General features: G+C 48.7%; 1 protein-coding gene across 1 annotated transcript; it reads right to left on the reverse strand.

The window, feature by feature from the left end:
• Positions 1 to 9,084: 9,084 nt before the first annotated feature.
• TEKTL1 (tektin like 1) lies at positions 9,085 to 21,471 on the reverse strand. Its single transcript, XM_010329549.3, has 7 exons — positions 20,801 to 21,471; positions 18,436 to 18,540; positions 11,424 to 11,622; positions 10,834 to 11,000; positions 10,642 to 10,737; positions 10,437 to 10,550; positions 9,085 to 9,494 (listed from the first exon to the last, which is right to left on the reverse strand). The coding sequence occupies exons 1-7, from the start codon at positions 21,368 to 21,370 to the stop codon at positions 9,243 to 9,245; spliced, it is 1,503 nt and encodes a 500-aa protein (XP_010327851.2). The 5' UTR covers positions 21,371 to 21,471; the 3' UTR covers positions 9,085 to 9,242.
• Between the last annotated feature and the right edge of the window lie 227 nt (positions 21,472 to 21,698).

Raw genomic sequence — 21,698 nt, forward strand, 5'->3', positions numbered from 1 at the left:
TTCCTCTTTCTCTGTTCTGTTGCCCAGGCTGGAATGCAGTGGTGCAATCTCAGCTCACTGCAACCTCCACCTCCTGGGTTTAAGTGATTCTTGTGCCTCTGCCTTCCGAGTAGCTGGGATTGCAGGTGTCTCCATGACTCCAGACTATTTTTTGTAAAATATACATATTTTTAGTAGAGATGGGGTTTTGCCATGTTGGCCAGGCTGGTTTTGAGCTCCTGACTTCAAGTGATCCACCCACCTTGGCCTCTCAAAGTGCTGGAATACGACAGGTGTGAGCCACTGTGGCCAGGTGATGGTCCAAGATTTGAATGGACAAGGAGAGGTAGGAGCCAGCCCTGCAGGCATCTGTCTCCAGGCAAGTCTTTTCTCCAAACAGAATGGAATCAAACCTCCCCACACTGGCCTCCAATCACCGCAGGTAGTAGTGTCAGAACTGAGGGAGATAAGTATGTCCAAGCCTGCTCGAATCAAACCCAGAAAAGACTTTCCTCAATTTACAAGGCTTCCATTAGGCCAGGCACTTTGTGAGTGCCCCAGAGTGGGGAAAGCTCTTTAAGAATCTGTGGATAAAGGCTGGGTACCCGGGATTCCTGAGAGCATGAGAGTCCTTGAGTCCTCAAGTACACTGATGCATTGCAGAATTTTTCATCAATGAGAGTGAGATTTCTGTTGGAAGAATGTGACTTTCCAGCAAGGAGGATGTACAGAAAAAGCGGGGACCCAAGTGAAAAAAATTTGAAGGAAAAAGGCATCCAGATGACATTCACAGAGGAATCTGATTTGCAATACTGAGCCCCTAGCCACCTCTCCAGCCTCATCCACCACCATCTTAAAAATATCGTCAACTTCCCAAACACACCACATGCTTTCCAGCCTGCCCCAGGACCTTTGCACAGGCTGTTATGTTTCCTGGCACTCTCTCTCTCTCTCTCTCTCTCTCTCTCTCTCTCTCTCTCTCTCTCTCTCTCTTTGAGATAGAGTTTTGCTCTTGTTTCCCAGGTTGGAATGCAATGGTGCAATCTCAGCTCACTGTTACCTCCACCTCCTAGGTTCAAGTGATTCTCCTGACTCAGCCTCCCAAGTAGCTGGGATTATAGGCATGTGCTATCATGCCTGGCTAATTTTTATTTTTATTATTATTATTATTTTTAGTAGAGATGAGGTTTCTCCATGTTGGTCAGGCTGGTCTCGAACTCCCAACCTCAGGTGATCCTCCCACCTCGGCCTCCCAAAGTACTGGGATTACAGGTGTGAGCCACCACACCCAGCTCCCACTCTGTTTTTTTACCTGACTGATGTCCATTCATACTTCAGGTGGCAGCTTCCTTAGGGACTTCCCTGACCTGCCTTCACTTCCTCTGGGAAAGATCTCCTTCATTTTATGCATCAATCGCACCTGGCCCTCCTCCTTTTTTTTGAGAAGGAGTCTTGGTATGTCATTCAGGCTAGAGTGCAGTGGTGCGATCTTGGCTCACTACAAACTCTGCCTCCCGGGTTCAAGTGATTCTCCCACCTCTGCCTCCTGAGTAGCTGGGATTACAGGCATGCACCACCATCTCCAACTAATGTTTGTATTTTTGGCAGAGATGAAGTTTCACCATGTTGGCCAGGCTGGTCTTAAACTCCTGATCTCAAATGATTTGCCCACCTTGGCCTCCCAAAGCAATGACATTGCAGGCATGAGCCACTGTGCCCAGCTCTCCTTTTGATCCTTTTAATTACTCAGGTCAACATTTGCCCTCTCTGTTGATGAAGAGCTCACTCACTTTGTGCTAGACACTACAGTGAGCACTTTAAGGAACATTATCTCATTTAATTCTCACAGTCCTGTAAGATAAGAATCTTTATTATGACCATTATATATGGGGAAACTGAGGCACAGAGAGTTTAGTTTGGCCAACATCTCTCAATTAATAATCAGCCATACCACAATTTGAACCAACAACTGACTCTAGTATCCACATTCTCTAATAATTCCTGCAGCATAGAGGGAAGATGGGTGAGGCTGAACAAGTACGTAGCAACTTCTCAGAGCAAGAAGGCGCTGCTCTTCCTAGCACCTCTGGCACTTAGAACTTACCCTATATTTATTTATTTCGTGACAGATTCTTGCTCTGTTTTCTAGGCAGGAGTGCAATGGAGTGATCTCGGTTCACTGCAACCTCTGCCTCTGGGGTTCAAGTGATTTTCCTGCCTCAGCCTCCCAAGCAACTGGGAATACAGGCATGCACCACTATGCCCAGCTATTTTTTTTTTTTGTATTTTTAGTAGGGATGGGGTTTCATCATGTTGGCCAGACTGGTCTTGAACTCCTGACCTGTGATCCACCTGCCTCGGCCTCCCAAAGTGCTAGGATTACAGGCATGAGCTACCATGCCCTGCAGAACTTACCCTATAAAACAGGGGTCATTAAGCCCCCTTTTAGGTCTTACCAAACAGTGATACAATACTTTTCAGGGATATATGGTTAAGTCAGTAGATGACTCTAGCAACGAACTGGGGAAGGCAGGAGGAGGCTGGTTATGCCTCTGGAGATGGAGAGGCAAAGGGGACTCTGGACTTTTACTAAAACAATGTGGGAACTGAAAGAAATAATACCTACCCACCCCATATATTATTTATAAGTTCAGAAGTATTATAGAATATAACTAACTGGACCATTCAATTGGCCAGAATATAGTTCCATAGCCACAACTAGTCTCAATGGATTTTCCATGCCCTCTCAGCCTATCCTCAGCCAAGATACGCCTCCTCAAGGACCTAGCAGTGTCCTGCTTCCTACATGTCAAAGCTGCAAGCCTCATGGTTTGCTTTCTCAGTCTGCAACTCTAGAGGATAAATGGAGTTGCAAAGAGAGCACTGAGAATGGAGTCAGGGCCTCCATTTTAGCTCTGAGCTGCTACAAACTCAGTGCAAGACCTAAATGAAATTGCTTCTCCTTTCTGAGTGTCAGCACCTTCATTTGACGTGATTGGGTCCTTTTCCATTTCTAGGTTCTAGAAAGTGCCTCACCATCCTCTGCAGAAATCCATCAACTAAATATTTTGTTGGGATGGAAAGACTTGTCCCTACATCATTCATGGTCAGCCTGAACCCCAGATCACTCAACTGTTCTTTCCATCTTTCAAGCATTTCCTTAATCCTGCAGCCTCAAGTATTCTGGATGAAGAGTGTCATGAAAACCTCAAGTTTCCCCCAAATCCATACCGCATCTAGTGGCAGAGTCATATAAATTTCAGTTGGGCATATGGCCACCAAGCTGAAGATTATATCTCCCAGGCTCCTTTGCAACTAGAGGCAGCCATGTGACTAAGTACTGGCCAATAGGAAGTGAGCAGAAGTTGTATGTACAACTTCCAGGTCATGCCCTTAAAGGGGAGGAGCATGTCTTTTCTTCCTTCCTTCCCCCTTCCTCCTTCCTGCTGACCACAGGCATGAGGAGGAGTGCTGGGACAGTTATCTTGGAATACAATGTGGAAGCTATAGCAAATTAATCATCTTACCTGCCGCCATGTAAGATGTCCCTACCACGACACATGGGAAGTGCAGGAGCTGCAATTCAAGCTGAGATTTGGGTGGGGACACAGCCAAACCATAGCATACCACATTCAAACTTGATGGGGAGAGCTTCCCATCCCCCAGAGATCCTAGAGTTTTAGGTGAAAGAAATACTTGGTGATGATACCTTGGAGTGTCCCTATAGATGGAAAGAAGAACGTACTGAAATAACTAATCCCAATATGTTTCTGTCTCTGCTTCCAGGCTTTGTTCAAGAGTTTTTGACTTTGAATATGATTCTTAGTTTGATGTGGGGTTTCTCAATCATGATGCAATGGACATTTTCAACTGAGGACTTTTTTTTATCATGGCAGGAAGCTGCCCTGTCTACTGTGGGATATTTAGGAGCATCCCTGGCCTCTATCCAAGAGATGCCAGCAAGATACTCCATCCTCAGTTGTGGCAACCAAAAATGTCTACAGATTGCCAAATGTTCCCAAGAGTAGGGGGAGAATCACTCTTGTCATGAAACACTATTTTAGGCTAGGTTCAGTGGCTCACACCTGTAATCCCAACTCTTTGAGAGGCTAAGGCAGGTGGATCACTTGAGCCAACATGGTGAAGCCCCGTCTCTACTAAAAACATAAAAATTAGTCGGGTATGGTGGTGTGCACCTGTAATCCCAGCTACTGGGGAGGCCGAGGCAGGAGAATTGCTTGAATCTGGGAGGTGGAGGTTGCAGTGAGCCAAGATCGCACCACTGTACTCCAGCCTGGGTGACAGAGTAAGACTCCATCTCAAAAAGAAAAAACAAATACTGTTTTAGTCCTGTGTGAGGGCTCCCTGAAAAATTCTAGCCCATGTTGATTGCTTCTGTGCCAGAGAACTCACTACTTTGCAAGGCATGGCCTCCATGGTTAGAAGCAGGAAGGTCTTTCTTAGAGTGAAATGAGAAGTGACTTGTGATGGGCACAGGGTCTCCTTTTTGGGGAGATGTAAATGCCTTAGAAACTAGATAGAGGCATTGGTTGCATTTGGTGTGAATTCACCAAATGCTACTAACTTTAAGATGGCTAATTTTATGTGAATGCCATTTTAATAAACAAAAAGAGCATGAGTTTTTACCATGCATGGAGACCTCCCTACATGCCAGGCCCTGAACTAAATGAAAAACTCCATTGTATTAATGGGTCCTCTGAGCAACTTGGCGAGAGAGGTACTTCTATCATCCACGGTGTTTTTTGGTTTTTGGGTTTTTTACAGATGGAGTCTAGCTCTACTGCCCAGGCTAGAGTGCAGTGGTGCAATCTTCGCTCACTGCAACCTCCACCTCCCAGGTTCAAGCAATCCTCCTGACTCAGCCTTCCCAGTATCTGGGATTATAGGCACCTGCCACCATGCCCAGCTAATTTTTGTATTTTTAGTAGAGATGGTGTTTCACTATATTGGCCAGGCTGGTCTCAAGCTCCTGATCTCAGGTAATTCAGCCTCCCAAAGTGCTGGGATTACAGGCTCACTGAGTCACTGCGTCTGGCCTATCATGAAAACAGGCTCAGAGAGGTTAAGCAAGTTGCCTGAGGTAACACAGCTAGAAAGGGTCAAGCCCAGGTCTGCATTTCCCCCGCACGTAGGAAGTACGTAGGAAGAAGATTACGTACTTCTTCCTACCTATGTCAGTTTTTCATTTCCAGGAAAACTGGCATGAGCCACTGCGCCCAGCCTGCCTGCAGTTTTTACAGCCCACACTCAGCCCCTTACTTGCTGGACAGTGGCTTCTATACCTTTTGCACTGTTCTGAGCCGATTTCTTCATCTCTAAGGTGGGGATGATGACACCCACCTCACAGTGTCATGGAGAGGCTTGCTGCGTGCTCAGGACTTACATTTGGGTCAGCAGCTGAAATCTCAGCTCTGAGGCAATGACGGGGCGGGGGGCGTGGATTGTGCAAATGCTGTTTGGGAAGAATGTGTGAGTCGAGTTCATGAACTGGGGCGGTGTCAGCAAGGACAAGGGTGGCAGGCTGCAAACCCAGGACAAGCCATTGCTTGCAAGGGGAGCGTCTGCATCCTATGCAAGACTTCTGGGCATCAGGATGGGCAAAGGTGAGGGAAAAGGGATGGGCAAAGGTGAGGGAAAAGGGATAATTCCCGGCTCCAGGAAAGACCTGCATGAGGCTCAAAAGTCAGCAGGATGGTTTGACCCACATGGGACACTGGTAGGAGCGTTTCCCAGGGTCTACACTGCAGCATCACAGAGTCAGATGCTCCCATCTGCTAACAGCCCTTTCCCTTCAGACCCACAGGTGCGAAAGGCTACCCGCAATTGCTGGCATGTGGATACTTTGCTAGCTGTCCTTTGAAGTTTCCCTGCTAGCTGCCCACACCTTTGCAAACACAATTAATTCCTGTTATTTACCGTAATGTTCTATAAAGCCACCACGCATCAGCGAATACTGAACCATGGCTCATCGGGAAATACAGCGTTAGGTTTCTGTAAGCCTCTAGTCACAGCACTTTTGTCAACAAATCAAGACATAACCTTGTTTTATGTGTTTCTATTTAAAGACACCTTATTTGGCCAGGCACTGTGGCTCATGCCTGTCATCCCAGCACTTTGGGAGGCCGAGGGGGACGGCCAGTTCACTTGAGGTTGGAAGTTCAAGACCAGCCTGATTAACATGGTGAAACCCCATTACTACTAAACACACACATACACACACACACACACACACACACACACACACACACAATTAGCTGGGCATGGTGTCATGCACTTGTAATCCCAGCTACTTGGGAGGCTGAGGCAGGAGAATCACTTGAACCTGGGAGGCGGAGGTTGCAGTGAGCCAAGATTGTGCCACTGCACTCCAGTTTGGGCAACAAGAGCAAAACTCCGTCTCAAAAATCAAAAACAAGAAACACCTTATTTAATACATATGATGGATTCATTCACATGGAGGTCATGGCCAGCAGCACTACAATACATGCCAGAATGAAGTTTATCTAACACATGTGCTTCAGCACTAACCCCTGGAAGTAATTTCAAACAGCAAAATCACCAAAAAAAAAAAAAAAAAAAAACAACAACAACAACAATAACAACAAAAAACCCCCCCACACACAAAATGCAAAAACAAAAACAGAGAGATGCTAAATAGATTGCAACAAGGACACTGGTTTACAGTAAAAGAGCTGGCACAGAAAGGCAGCATCACCTCATTTGACCTCAGCAGAGCAATGTGCGCATCGGGTGGCTAAAAACGTTTCCACAGCTCTGTGCATGCCTGCAAATGATTGTGAAAGCACTACAAGAGCTGCTTTTGAAGTTACAAATAAAATTTGGTAAGTGAATTAGCAAGTGAATTCGGGGATAATGAGGATCAACTGTGGTCTTTTTCTTTAACTTCTTTCCCCCCCCTTTTTTCTTTTCTTTTTTTCTTTTTTTTTTTTTTTTTCCTTTTTTGAGGCAGAGTCTTGCTCTGTCCCAGGCTAGAGTGCAGTGAGGCAATCTCAGCTCACCACAACCTCCACCTCCGGGGTTCAAGCGATTCTCTTGCCTCAAGACTTCCCTAGTAGCTGGTGGGAGTACAGGTGGCTGCCACCTTGCCTGGCTAATTTTTGTATTTTTAGTAGAGGCAGGGTTTCACCATGTTGGCCAGGCTGGTCTTGAACTCCTGACTTGAAATGATCCACCGTCCTCAGCCTCCCAAAGTGCTGGGATTACAGGTGTGAATCACTACACCCGGCCCTTAATCTTCTTTCAAATGGAGTGTGCTATTTCTTGTTGATACCATAATTGGTACTGGGAAGAAGTGCTTGAAGAAGCACTCCTGTGGGAGTCTGAGCCCCAGGGAGTGCCTGTAATTCCCTGACTGTAGAGTCTGTCTTGAGATAAGGGAGTTGGCTGTGATACACAATGCTTGAGTCAGAACAATGGAGCTGAGCCCCAGCTGAACTCCCACCTCTGCCATCCTGGATGCCTTTCATGCATGAACTCATCTGTCCTCACCACCACCATTTGAAGTGATGACATGCTCCTCATTTTATAGGTTAGAAAGACTAAGGGCAGAGAGGGACAGTGAGGGTGTGTGATGGGGGAAGAAAGGGGTTGAGGGGACTCACTTGAGAGCCATCTGTGCCTCAACATGCATTTTTTTTTTTTTTGCCCATGCATTTTTCTGTCCAATGGCCATAATTTACTCAGTCTCCATTCTGCTGTTTTGGAGACTCATTCAGATCCTGGTCCTTGTGTGAAATGTGGAGAAAAACAGGTTCATATCCTGCTTTACCCATCTCTGTCTGTGTAACCCTGGGAAAATGAGAAGGAGAATGAGCTTCATTTTCTTCTCTGCAAAATGTTGGTGCTTGGGTCCAAACGATTGGCTGGCTCTGCCAGAAAGACACCAACATGTGTCAGAGCCATTCCTGGCATATGCACTGTGAGCTCCATAATGGAGGGACACATTCATGCTGTATTCTTGGCACCTAGCACAGCCTTTGACACAATGCAGTTGCTTAGGAGATATCTGTAGCTGTAATGAATGTTCCTTCTGTATGTGCGCAGCACCCTGGATCTTTCTGGGAAAAGCAGATGATAATCACAGTTCCGCATGAGGGCTCCTGTGATGACAGAGTGTCCAAGAGGCTACCAGAATACCTAGGAGGACCTGAACCAGAGCCATACCCAGACGGATGATGTTAGCTGCACTGGATCAACCTGTGACCTCCCTGAGGGCGGGGACCCCATCAGCCCTGCTCATTGCTTTATATTCTCAGTGCCAGGCTCAGGACCAGACCCTGCCGGGGTAGGACAGAGTAGAGCTCCTAGAAGTTTTGCTTAGAGTGCAGGCTCTTGAGCTTTGCTACCTCCTGTGTGACCTTGGGCAAGCTACACAACCTCTCTGTGCCTCAGTTTCCTCAACTGTAGAATGCAGATGCTAATAATAACAGCTCAGCTGCCTTGAGGATATACTATACAGACCCCATACTACAGGCCTTTCATACATAAACTCACCTGTCCTCACAGCCACCACTTCTTTTTCTTTTCTTTTTCTTTTTTTTTTTTTTTTTTTTTTTTTTGAGACAGTCTCACTCTTGTCACCCAGGCTGGAGCGCAGTGGTCTATTGCAGCTCACTGCAACCTCCACCTTCTGGGTTCAAGCGATTCTCCTGTCTCAGCCTCCCTAGTAGCTGGGATTACAGGCTCACAGCACCAAACCTGGCTAATTTTTATGTTTTTAGTAGAGATGGGGTTTCACCATGGTGGCCAGGCTGGTCTTGAACTCTTGACCTCAGGTGATCCGCCCACCTCGGCCTCCCAAAGTGCTGAGATTACAGGCATGAGCGACCGCACCCCACCTACAATCACCATTTGAAGTCGGTGCTGTAGTGCTCCTCATTTTACAGGTTGGAAAGACCAAGGCCAGAGAGGGACAGTGACTTGCCCAAGGCTACACAGCTTGAAACAGGGAAGCTGGGATTTAAATCCCAGCCCGCTGGCACCCAAATCCATCTTGTTAACTACCAGGATATGCTGCCCATATCGTGTCCTCGGGTAAGTGGTTGATATACAGTAGGTGCCTAATACATGATAATTATTGTTATTTTTAATTATAATTCTCCTAGAGGGGCGCTTGGAGGGAGGGTGCTTCAGGGGAGAGGGAGGGCCATCGGGCTGTTTCTGCTCTCCGAGGTTCCCGCCAGCAACCAACCAGCCGGCTGGGGCGGGGGACACTGGGGTGACTAGGGGTCTGCGCTGCTTTTGCTGCGCGGCGGCGGCGGTGAGGACGGGTCCCAGTACTTAACCAGGCGCTGCGCCTGCTCGTAGCAAACGCGCGGGTTCCGCTGGCGCAGACGCAGGCGCACCACGCTGTGGTCCACCTCAAGCCCGATGTTCTTGCAGTTGAGGCCCCAGGTGAGGTTCCTGTGCGTGGCCAGCAGCTCGTCCAGGTTCTTTTCCACATGCGTGATGTGGCGCTGCACCTTATTGGTGCCCTGGAGAGGGCGCAAGGCACACCGGTGAGCCAGAGCCGAGGGCAGGGAGTTACTTGGGGTGGGCAGGCACACCTGTGCCAGGTGCGTGTGTAAGGAACACAGCTAAGGAGGGGAACACATCTTGGTGGGCCGGGTGTGCCTGGAGAAAAAATTAAAACCGAGACAGGGCGTGCGGAGGGAGGGGAATGCATCTTGTCAAGGTGTGTAGGAAGGAGCCTCCTTAGGAGGGGTGCTTAATAACAGCTCAGGGCCAAGCGCAGTGGCTCACGCCTGTAATCCCAGCACTTTGGGAGGTCGAGAGGGGTGGATCACCTGAGGTCAGGAGTTCAAGACCAGTCTGGCCAACATAGCGAAACTCTGTCTCTACTAAAAATACAAAAATTAGCCAGGCGTGGTGACACATGCCTGTAGTCCCAGCTACTCTGGAGGCTGAGGCAGAAGAATGGCTTGAACCCAGGAGGCAGAGATTGCAGGAACCCAGGAGGCAGAGATTGCAGCGAGCCGAGATCGCACCACTGCACTCCAGCCTGGGCAACAGAGTGAGACTCCATCTCTAGTAATAATAACTACAACAACCTGGGTGCTTTGAGGGTATTCTATGCAGGCACCATGCTACATGCCTTTCATGCTTGAACTCATCAGTCCTCACCACCACCATTTGAAGTGGGTGTTGACATGCTCCTTATTTTGCAGGTTAGAGAGACTAAGGGCAGAGAGGGACAGTGAGGGTGTATGTGAGCAGGAAGGACAGGGGTTGAGGGGACTTATTTGAGCCAGGTGTGGGTACTGAAGCCCCCCTACCCCACTTCGTGGCAGGAGTTGAAGGACAGGCCGACTTGGGTGTGTGTGTGGGGGGGGGTCTTACCTGGTCCAGGTGTGCTTGAAGAAGGAGGCTTACCATTGGCGGGGCCGTGCCTAGAGGGGTATGCGGAAGGAGTTTACCTGTGCGAGGCGCGCAGCCTCGGGGAGTTGGGTGCCCACGTGTCTCTGGTACATGCGAACCAGGGGTCTGTCCAGCTTTTCTCCAGTCTCCAGGTGACCTTTCCACAGAGGACCCTGGTGGAAAGTGGTGTGCCGAGCACTGAAAAGCAGCCTCCGCCCGCCGACACCCCGCCTCGGCCCGCGAAGGCTCTCGGCCGAAGTGTACCTTGATGAGGCCGCAGGTGGTGTCCATCTCTTGCTTGTATTTCGTGCACCGGTGGATAGTCCCCCTCATCAGTCCTAACGTCATATTTAATCTTTCCTGGGGGCAGGGTATTGCAGGGGGATCACGCTGGCTCCCCGTCCCCCTCTCCTCTCAGGTCCCACTCTTGCCCGCAGCCGCCGGGAATGCGCTCACCTTCAGCTCCAAGGTCTCGCTTGCCTTCTGCGCCAGCGCGGCGCACACGCGATCACTTATCTGCAGGTGTTGCTTCCCGACGTCCGCCTCGTTCTTTGCCATTTCCACCAAGGTGTCCTTGGACTCGACCAACAACCGCTTGGCTTCGTTTAGCGCTGCGGCGCACTCTGCAAAATGCCCAGGACGCACGTGGGGGCACCAAGCCCTCGGTTCCCAGAACCCCTGTCCCACTCTCTATTCTCAGGTGGTGGTGGGCCCTGGGCAAGGGGGCTTTATTGAGGGATTGAAAGTCCAAGGGGCGCGGGGGATAGTGTAAGTAGCATCTTGGGTTGATTTCCTTAGAAGCAGAGCCTGTGAGCGACTGAGTCTTCACGCAAGTGTGGGCAGGAGAGCGCAGGGGGAAAAGCTGAGTGACGACACGTGTCAGCAAGATAAGTTTTCAGCCCTCCCATTCGCTGTAGGGCTATTTCCCAGGAAGGGGACAGCTAAGTGGGCGAGGGGTTGCACTGACAGTCAAGGAGGTCTGGGTGGGCACCAATGCTACCCAGTACAGTGAAGTCCTCCTACCTGGGGTATAGGTGAACTCCTACCTGGGGTATAGGTGCCCACAGGGTCTGAAGGAGGCGTTTTTTGACCCTGTGTGCGTGGGGTGGGGGCCCGGGAGAGGTTCACCCATGAGTGGCGTCCGGCCTGCTCCAGAACCTTGTCCAGAGGCTGGTTCATCAGGTCCACGGCTTGGAGCCGTTCCTTGAAGCAGAAGGCCAGGGTGTCTCGGCAGGAGGCCAGGGTCTGGGTGGGGTAGGGAGGATGAGAAGGCAGAGTGAACTGGGAGGTTCACTGGATGAAAGTGATTTCTTTGCTTTCATTTGCTGTAGGCTTGAGCCTTATAGTCTATAAAGCATCTCTACCTCTGAACGGAAACTGACCCTCTTTTTTTTTTTTAAGAGACAAAATCTTGCTCTCTCATCCAGGCTGGAGTGCAGTGGTGCCACCATAGCGCACTACAGCCTCAACACGCTGGGCTCAAGTGATCCCCCTGCCTAAGCCTCCTGAGTAGCCGGGACTACAGGTGTAAACCACCATGCCCTGCTATTTTTAAAACTTTTTTAAGAAAAGGAGTCTGGCTATGTTGTCCAGGTTGGTCTTGAACTCCTGGCTTCAAGCTATTCTCCTGCTCTGACCTTCTGAAGTGTTGGAATTACAGGCATGAGGCAATGTGCCTAATTTTTTTTGATACTAGTAAAGGCTTTTACTTATGAATATATATATATATTCATAAGTAAATATGGAGAGATAGATAGATAGATAGATAGATAGATAGATAGATAGATATCCATTCCTTTTGAGACAGTCTCACTCTAGGTTGTGTTGCAGTGGTGCAGTCATAACTCACTGCAGCCTTAACCTCCTGGGCTCAAGTGATCCTCTCGCTTCATTCTCCTGAAACAGCTAATTTGTATTTTTTATTTTGTTTGTAAAGACAGGATGTCACTATGTTGTCTAGGCTGGTCTCAAACTCCTAGGCTCAAGCAATCCTGCCTCAGCCTCCCAAAGTGCTAGGATTACAGTCATGAGCCTCTGTGCCTGACCTGGAAATATTTTTAGATTTAATTCATTTCCCCAATCTTCTGGAGAAATATTTTCTTTCATAAAATCTTTTTTAGGAGAGGTATGTCTTTATCTTATGAAAAATAATTTTTTCTTCCTTCGACTCACATTGAACCATCCCTCAAGGTTTACTTTATTATTTTTACTTAAAGTTTTGTTTTTAATTGAAAAACAGCTGTGTATATTTATGGCATGCAATGTGATGCTTTGATTTGTGTATGCAATGTGGAAGGATGATATCAAGCTAATTAACGTATCCATGCCCCACATATCTATCATTTTTTGTGGTAAGATTATTTAAAATCTGTTCTTTTCCACTTAATTTTTCCCAGCTTTATTGAGGTATAATTCACAAATAAAAATTATATTTATTTATGGTGTACAACTTGATGTTTTGATATATGAATACAATGTAAAACAAAATCACCGCATTCAGCCTGGGCACGGTGGCTCATGGCTATAATCCCAGTACTTTGGGAGGCCAAGGTGGGAGGACTGTTTGAGCCTAGGAGTTCGAGACCAGCCTGGGCCACATGGTGAAACTCCGTCTCTACGAAAAATGCAAAAAAAATTAGCTAGGCATGGTGATTCACGTCTGTGATCCCAGCTACTCAAGAGGCTGAGGTGGGAGGATCACCTGAGCCTGGGAGGTTGAGGCTGCAGCGAGCCATGATTGCACCACTGCACTCTGGCCTAGGCAAGAGAGTGAGACCCTGTGTCAAAAACAACAACAACCAAACAAAAAACCATGAACGGTATGGTTTCCTCAATAGCCACTACAGATAAACACACGGATGAGTTAGTGGTGCTGACAGATATTCCTTCAAATGTGGCTTTTAGAGAAGGGATGGTGTGTTAAGGGTTGGGAAAGTGGAAATAAGAGTCAAAGGTCAGGCAATTTTGCTTACGTTTTCCCAGGTGATGAGTGTTTACTTGGATGTCAGGTAATCTAGGGAAATTTTATATAAATAAATATATATGCACACACACACACACACACACACACACACACACATTTTTTTTTGAGATAGGGTCTCACTCAGTCTCCCAGGCTGGAGTGCAGTGGCATGATCACAGCTCACAGCCTTGACATCCTGGGCTCAAGCAATCCTCCCATCTTAGCCTCCCAAGTGGCTGGGACACAGACATGTGCCACCACACTGGCTATTTTTTTTTTATAGAGATGAGGTTTTACTATGTTGCCAGGCTGGTCTCAAACTCCTGGGCTCAAGTGATTCACCCATCTTGGCCTCTAAAAGTGCTGGAAATACAGGCATGAGCTGCCATGCCCAGCTAAGGAAATGTCTTAAGATCACTTTTTTATTCACAAAGTTGTCTTCTATTTATGACACTGTGCATAACAGCAAGGTAAAACTGAGTCTGCTCACTTCCAGACAGATCATGCAATGGTGTGATCTCGGCTCACCGCAACCTCCATCTCCCTGGTTCAAAAGATTCTCCTGCTTCGGTCTCCTGAGTAGCTAGGATTACAGGCATGTGCTACCACATCCAGCTAATTTTTTAATTTTTTAGTAGAGACAGGGTTTTGCTATGCTGGCCAGGCTGGTCTTGAACTCCTGACCTCAGGTGATTCACCCAGCTTGACCTCCCAAAGTGCTGGGATATGGATTGGTTCTGAGAAGCTGGTTTCCTTCCTCACTTCATTCTTGACCCTTTTCTGTTTTTTATTTGTTTGTTTTTAATGAGACAGGGTCTTGCTATGTTGCTTAGGCTGGCCTTAAATTCTGGGACTCCAGTGATCCTCCTGCCTCAGCCTCCCAAAGTGTTGAAATTACAGGTGTGAGCCATCACACCTGGCCCCTTTCCAGCTCTTTTTGAAGTTCTTGGAAAGAAGCAATTTCCAAGTTGAAGCTCAGCCATCTCCTACCCCCTCACCCAGTTCAGAGGCCTTCAGTGACTCTTTGGGGTGGGTTGAGGGGGGAAGTAAAAGACAGCAACAGCTTCCCTGTGCTGGGTGTTCACTGGTTGGTTTCTGTGCCCAGCTCTGCTCTGGCACCCTGAGAAAGCAGCCTGTCTCATCCATTTCCCCACTGTAACATGGAGAGCTGGCACTCACTATACCCACATTGTAACATGGAAAGCTGGCATTCACTATACCCATATTGTAACATGGAGAGCTGGCACCCACTAACCCACATCTTGGTCATCCTGTGTCACCCCCTTGATTCTCAATGGGCGCTCATCCCATCCCCACCACTAGCCTTGAAGTCTCCCTTCCTCTCCTCTGATCAATATTAAGAGACTTCTGCTGTTCTCTGAGTTCCCCCTCCCCCCAGGCTCTATCTCATCTGGACAGTGCCCCACCCACGTCCAAATCTTACTTCCTCCACAACAAAATGAAACATATCATATTCCTTTAATATTTGCAGTTATTTGAGAGTTATATCAAAGCAAGTCATTTGCACACGTATATACCCTTATAAACACTCTTCATCAAGATAGAAAATATTTCCATCATCCCATACATTTCTCTGGCTCCCCTTCCCTCTCTCCCTCCCTAACCCCCACCAGTAAGCTGACCTAGAGATCAGTTTTATCTGTTCTAGTCCTTCCTTCTTTCCCTCCTTCCTTCCTTCCTTCCTTCATTTATACAGAATCTTGCTCTGTCTTCCAGGCTGGATTGCAGCAGCATGATCCTGGCTCACTGTGGCCCTGAACTCCTGGGCTCAAGAGATCCTCCCACCTCAGCCTCCTAAATAGCTAGGACTACAGGGGCATGTTACCATGTCCAGCTATTAAAAAAAAATTTTTTTTGTAGAGATGGTATCTTGCTATGTTGCCCAGGCTGGCCTCAAATGCCAGCCTCAAACTTCTGGCCTCAAGCAACCCACTTGGGACTCCCAAAGTGCTGGGATAACAGATGTGAGCCACTGTGCCCAGCTGTGTTTTGCCTGATCTTAAGGAGCTGATAAACTTCCATCCTATGGATGGGTGACCTGTTTTTGTAAGTAAAATTTCATTGAAACACAGCCATGCTCATTCATGTGCATGTCATTTCTGGTTGTTTTCATGGCACACTGGCCAAGTTGAGTAGTTATGACAGAAACTGCACAGCATACAAGGCTGAAAGCATTTACTCACTGTCCCTTGAAGAAAAACCTTGCTGAATCTAAAAATTCATATAAATGGAATCCTACAGTGTGTACACCTTATGTCCAGCTTCTTTCTCGGAATATGACATATTTGGGATTTATTGATTTGTTTAAAAAGTGGACTTAAAAGTCTTTTGTTCATGAATTCAAATATTCATTAAACCTCTACTGATGCCAGGAGATGTGCCAGGTGGCGGGAATACAGTGACCAGCAAGACAGCTTTCCAGGCTGGGTGTGGTGACTCATGCTTGTAATCCTTGCATTTTAGGAGGCCAAGGCGGTTAGATCACAAGGTCAGGAGTTCGAGACCAGCCTGGCCAACATGGTGAAACCCTGTCTCTACTAAAAATACAAAAGTTAGCCAAGCGTGGTTTGCTGAGCGTGGGTGCCCATAATCCCAGCTACTTGGGAGGCTGAGGCAGGAGAATTGCTTGAATCTGGGAGGTGGAGGTTGCAGTGAGTGGAGCTTGCGCCACTGCATTCCAGCCTGGGTAACAGAGCAAGACTCCATCTCTAACGAAAAAAAGGACAGCCGTCCAGTTCAGCACCACGGACAGCATTCCACCAACCCCTGAGTCTCCTACCTCGTCCATACCCTACACCCCCAGCCTGTTTCTTCTTCTCTCCTCCACCCCACCCGACACATCCCGACTGAGCTTTGCTACGTGAACTATAATTTAGTACTGTATATGCCTTCAAGGTCCAATGCTTGTTTAAATGCAGTCTAGCTGAGGAACCTGCCCGGAGTCAGCATGAGCAAGTTGACACATGCAGATTATATCCAGTGAACAAGGAAAATAAGTATCTAGAGGTGCATGTAGATCAAGAGAGGTGGGCTTTTTATTTTAGTAAAAATATATATAACGTAACATTTTGCCATTTTAATCTTATTAAGTGTACAGTTTAGTGGGATTAACTGTATTCGTGATCTTGTGCAACCATCCCCTCCGATAAGCTGACTTGGATATTAGTTTTACCTGTTCTATTCCTTCCCTCATTCTTTCATTCATTTACATAGAATCTTTCTCTGTCTTCCAGGCTGGATTGCAATTTATCTCTAGAACTTTTTCACCATCCCAAACAGATCCGTACCCATGAAATAATTACTCTCTCTTTGTTCTCTGGTGAGAATGAGCCAAGAGAGAAGGAAATGTGGATGATGCAGGAGAAGGGTGGAATTATAGAATTGACAGAGGAAAAATGAAAAAACTTCCCTTTGGTGGTTTTTGTGCATTAAGATCACTGTAGAGCAAGGAAGGCACAGGGAGTTGGAGAGGCCTGAAGGAAGAGAAGGTATGAAATCACTTGCCCAGGAGGTCAGAAAGTCTGTTAGAGACTTAAGGCAAGATCTCTGGGAAAGGTCTGAGTGCCAGTTTGAGGTTTGACTTCATGATTTTAAATTGAAACAAATCTGATTGGTGGTAAGCATTTTTCTCCAGCAATATTCAGACCAGGTTCTCTCAGCAGTCTGTCTTTGTCTCTGTCTACATCTGTCCTTTCCCACCTCTCTCTCTCTTTCAGAGATAGGGTCTCACCCAAGGTGGAGTGCAGTGGTGTGATCATGGCTCACTGCAGCCTTGAACTCCTGGGCTCAAGCTATCCTCCTCCCTAAGCCTCATGAATAGGAACTAAAGGCACGTGCAATTGTGCTTGGCTAGTTTTATTTTTATTTTTTAATAAATATGGGGCCCTGCTGTGTTGCCCAGGTTGGTCTTGAACTTCCAGCCTCAAACAATCCTGCTGCCTTGGCCTCCCAAACTACCGGGATTACGGGCATTTCCCTCTTAATAGCCCTTCGCTCCCAGGTCCATCGCAAGGCCTTCTCCCTTCTCTGCCTCAGACATCTTGGAAGGGTATTTCAAGAATCACCATATTTAAAGGAATACGACAGTGGTCAGAAGATACGCCCTATTCTAGTTCAGCACCACGGACAGCGTTTCACCAGCCTGAGACTCCTGCCTCGTCCAAACCCCCGTGCCCCCAGCCTGTCCCTTCTTCTCCTCTCCTCCCCACCCCCAGGTCAACACATCCTTACTGAGCGTTGCTACGTGAAATATAATTTAGTACTGCCTCTGCCTTCAAGATCCAATGCCTGTTTAAATGCAGTCTAGCTGAAGCGCGCTCTCTATATAAAAGCAAGGAAAGTTCAACAACAATAAGACTTGACAGTTCAATCCAACAATCGGAAACAAACAATTCCCAGCCTCTCTTTTCTCTGGATGCCTCTAGAATGCTAACTCTTCAAGGGCAAGGCTAGTTCTTTCCCAGTCACCACTTTAACCACAATGCAAAGCCCGGCGTCTGGGAAGCAGGTACCAGATTAGCATTTACCAAATGGACGAGTCAAAAGCACCCACAGGTTGTCAGCAAATCCTAACAGGTCCCAAAGGCCCCCTGATGTCTGGCTGCTCCCCTCCTTCATTTGTGCCCTCATGAAGAAGTTCTCATTGCAAGCACGAAGGATGCATCGAGAGATGAAGTCTGCCTGGAGCTGGAGCACATGTTAGAGTGCAAAGAGCTAGACTCCAGTCACCTGGGCTGAAACCACAGTGCTGTCATTGACGGCTTTGCTTATTGGGTGAGGTCATCTCTCTCTGAGTCTCAGTTTCCCCCTCGCTAATGAGGGGATCATAGTTTCTACTTCACAGGAGAGTCTTAAGGAGTGGATTCAATGACTGCACAGGGTATGGTACAGAGTGAGTGTTCACTGTTATTCTGAGACCAACCTTCATTTCCCATGGCCTCACTTCCATTTCATGAAATGAAATGCAGTGAATATCTGGTCAGTGTGGCTTGAAGGAATTGCTATTGTGACAGTCCCCATTAGGTAGCCAAGGATCCCCCTCCAGCCCCCGTAATCTGTCCCCAGGCACCCCTAACCTTGAGTAGGACCTCTGATTTTTCCATATCTCTCTCCATTTTCCTCTTCATGCTTTTCAGCTCCTCCTTCTCCCATGTAAGCATGCTATCAGCCTTGTCAGGGACCTAGAAAACAAAGAGAGAATCCCTCACATCCTTGGGAAAGGGCTGGGAAGAGATTTCTCTTTCCAGGGTCGTAGAGGGTTTGCCAGCATCATAAACTCTGAGTTTGAAAGATGAAGTTTGAAGGATGAAGACATCCTTTGGGCAGGGCATCTCACTCTCTGAGAAGGTTTGATCCTTTCAGAGGGTTCTCTCACTTGGCGGGGAGGGGGCGGGTCTTGCCCTCTGGAGCATGGTGCTGGGGGCTTCTCTCCTTTACAGATAGGAGCCCAGGGGGCTGAGATGAGGGTGTCTCAAGTTGGGGGAGGGCTCTCACCCCCTGAGGCTGGGAGCTGGGCACCACTTCCCCAGTGATGGTCTTATCTCCTCTCCCTGGCTACAGGTGGAGGGATCATATCATAGGGATAATGAGAGTTTACCTTTTTAAAGTCTTAATATTTGAATCTGGGGGCTGGGGGTAGAAATCCCATTCTGTGGATGGGGTCTCATCTCTCCCCTGGGAGGCTGGAATTTTCGTACTTTTTGGGGTGGGGATTTGGGGTTTCACGTTAGAGGGAGGATTTCACCACTAGAGGTCTCACCCTTTCTCCCTGGATGGGGGCTTAACTTTTGAGTGTGAGGATTGGGAGTCTGAAGTCTCACTCTCTAGGGAGGACTTCTTCCTTTCTCCACAGATGAGGCCTGAGGAGGGATTTTCACTTCTTTAAGCTAGGGGATCTGGGTCTTATTTCACATATTGGGGGGAGTTTCACCTGTGTTGGGACCTCTTCTCAGCTGCTCTCCTCAGCTGGGAATTGGGAGTGTGTTTTCACTAGGACTGGGCATAAGGGTCTCACACCTCTGGAAGGGTCTTACCCTCTGGGCCTGGGATCTGGGTGGATAATTTTAGGCCTGGGCTGAGGGTTGTGGGTTTTATTTTGGGAGAGATTTTCATGGAGTCTGAATCAGGGGCTGCACCCTCCCTCCCTGACTGAGAGATTTGGATAATTTTCTCCTTTGGGAGAGGGAAGCTGAGCATCTCAGCTCCTTGGGCAGGTCTCACTCTTTGGGTCTTAGGGAATTAAGCATCTCTTCTTGGGCCTATCTCCATCATCTTTTTTTTGTTTGTTTTTGAGTATCACTGTCTCCCAGGCTGAAGTGTAGTGGCCCTATCATAGATCTCTGCAGCCTTGAACTCCTGAGCTCAAACAGTCCTCCTGACTCAGCCTCCCAAGTAGCTGGGACTAGAGGCATGCACCACCATGCCTGGGTATTGTTTTTTAAACTTTGGTACAGACAGGGGCTCACTGTGTTGCTCAGGCTGGCCTCAACCTCCTGGTCTCAAGTAATCCTCCTGCCTTGGCCTCCTGAAGTGCTGGGATTGCAAGCACAAACTACCGCACCTGGCTAATGTCCCCCCAAGTTTTGGAGAGATGGGATCTCACTATGTTGCCCAGACTGGATTGCAGTTGGCCTGATTATAGCACACTGCAGCCTCAAACTCAGGCTCAAGCAATCCTCCTGCCTCAGCCTCCAAGTAACTAGGACCATAAGTGCATGCCACCACACTGAACCATTAATAATAATAATTATTATTATTTTTTGTAGAGACGGGGGTCTCACTATGTTGCTCAGGCTGGGCTCCAGCTTCTGGCCTCAGGCGATCCTCCTGTCTCCTGCCGAAAAGTGCTGGAATTACAGGTGTGCACCACCACACCCAGCTAACTTTTTAAAATTTTTGATAGAGACAGGTTCTCACTCTGTCACCGAGGCTGGAGCACAGGGGTGTCATCATAGCTCACTTTAGCCTGCAAGGCCTGGCCCTAAGCGATCCTCCCACTTAGGCCTCCCAAAGTGCTGGGATTACAGGCATGAGCTGCTGCACCTGGCCCTCATCTTCTTGCCTCTTATTCACTGGAGTTGGGTATTTTCTCTATGGAACAGCTCTTTTTCTTTTTTTTTTTTCAACGAGTTTTGCTCTTGTTGCCCAGGCTGGAGTGCGATGGCGCGATCTCGGCTCACTGCAACCTGCGCCTCCCGGGTTCAAGCGATTATCCTACCTCAGCCTCCCGAGTAGCTAAGATTTTACAGGCATGTGCCACCAGGCTAATTTTGTATTTTTAGCAGAGACCATGTTGGTCAGGCTGGTCTCGAACTCCCGACCTTAGGTGATCTACCAGCCTTGGCCTCCCAAAGTATGGAATGGGTTTTTCTGAGGCTGAACACCGCATAGCGGAGGCCTCTGTCTTTGCAATTAGGCTGGGGTTGCGGGGGAAGGTCCCACCTTCTCAGACTTGGGCCTGTAGCCCCGCAGCTTGACGCTCTGCTGGTTAATAAGCAGACCCTTGCGCACTTCGCTGAGCCTGTGGTCGGTGACCTCGCGCTGGCGCAGCAGTTGTCGCACCCGCCCGTTAATCTGGTGCTGAGCGCGGCCGAGGCGGGCGGCGGTGAGGCGCGCTCCACGCGCGTGCGCGTGCACCATCTCGGCGGTCTGCAGGGCGCGCGCTTGGCGGTGCAGGGGCAGCGGCAGGCGGGCATACCAAGCCGGAGGCTTCATCTTGCCCTTCCACAGCGTGACGCCCTCGCCGGGCGGCGGCTTCTCCGCGGTGCCGCCACCTTTGAGCATCTCCACGCGGAAGCGCCAGGGCTGGATGTAGGCGGCGCGGCCGAGGTGGTGCGCCAGGTTCGGGTCCAGCACGGTGTCCTTGGGCTGCCACATGGTCACCGCCTCCTGCCCGCAGCGGTCGGTCAGAATGTGCGCGGTCCTCGCCATGGCCTGCACTTCCTCGCGCCATGCTGGGGCCCCAATGCGTGCGTCCTGGCTGCGATCAGCCGGGGGTGCCAACACGGGCATGGTCCCTGCTTGGTCCCTCGGCCTGGCCTGGGACCCCTACGCGGAGCGGAGGGGACCCCAAAGACACGCAACTCTTTCCTGGCCTGTAGAGTGAGTGAACTGAGAGCGCGCCGGTCACCATAGCGATGGGCGCCAGAAGGAAGGTGGAATTCCAGAGGTGGGGGAGGGAGGAGTAGGATGGAAAGCTTTCCTTTGGAACTTGGCCCAAGCGCGTTGGAATCCTGACTCCTTGAGAAAGATCCCATCATCGGCCTGGCGCCGTGGCTCACGCCTGTAATCCCAGCGCTTTGGGAGGCCGAGGAGGATGGATCACAAAATCAGGAGCTCA

This window comes from Saimiri boliviensis, chromosome 14 (genome assembly GCF_048565385.1).
Source record: "Saimiri boliviensis isolate mSaiBol1 chromosome 14, mSaiBol1.pri, whole genome shotgun sequence".
Taxonomy (NCBI): Eukaryota; Metazoa; Chordata; class Mammalia; order Primates; family Cebidae; genus Saimiri; species Saimiri boliviensis.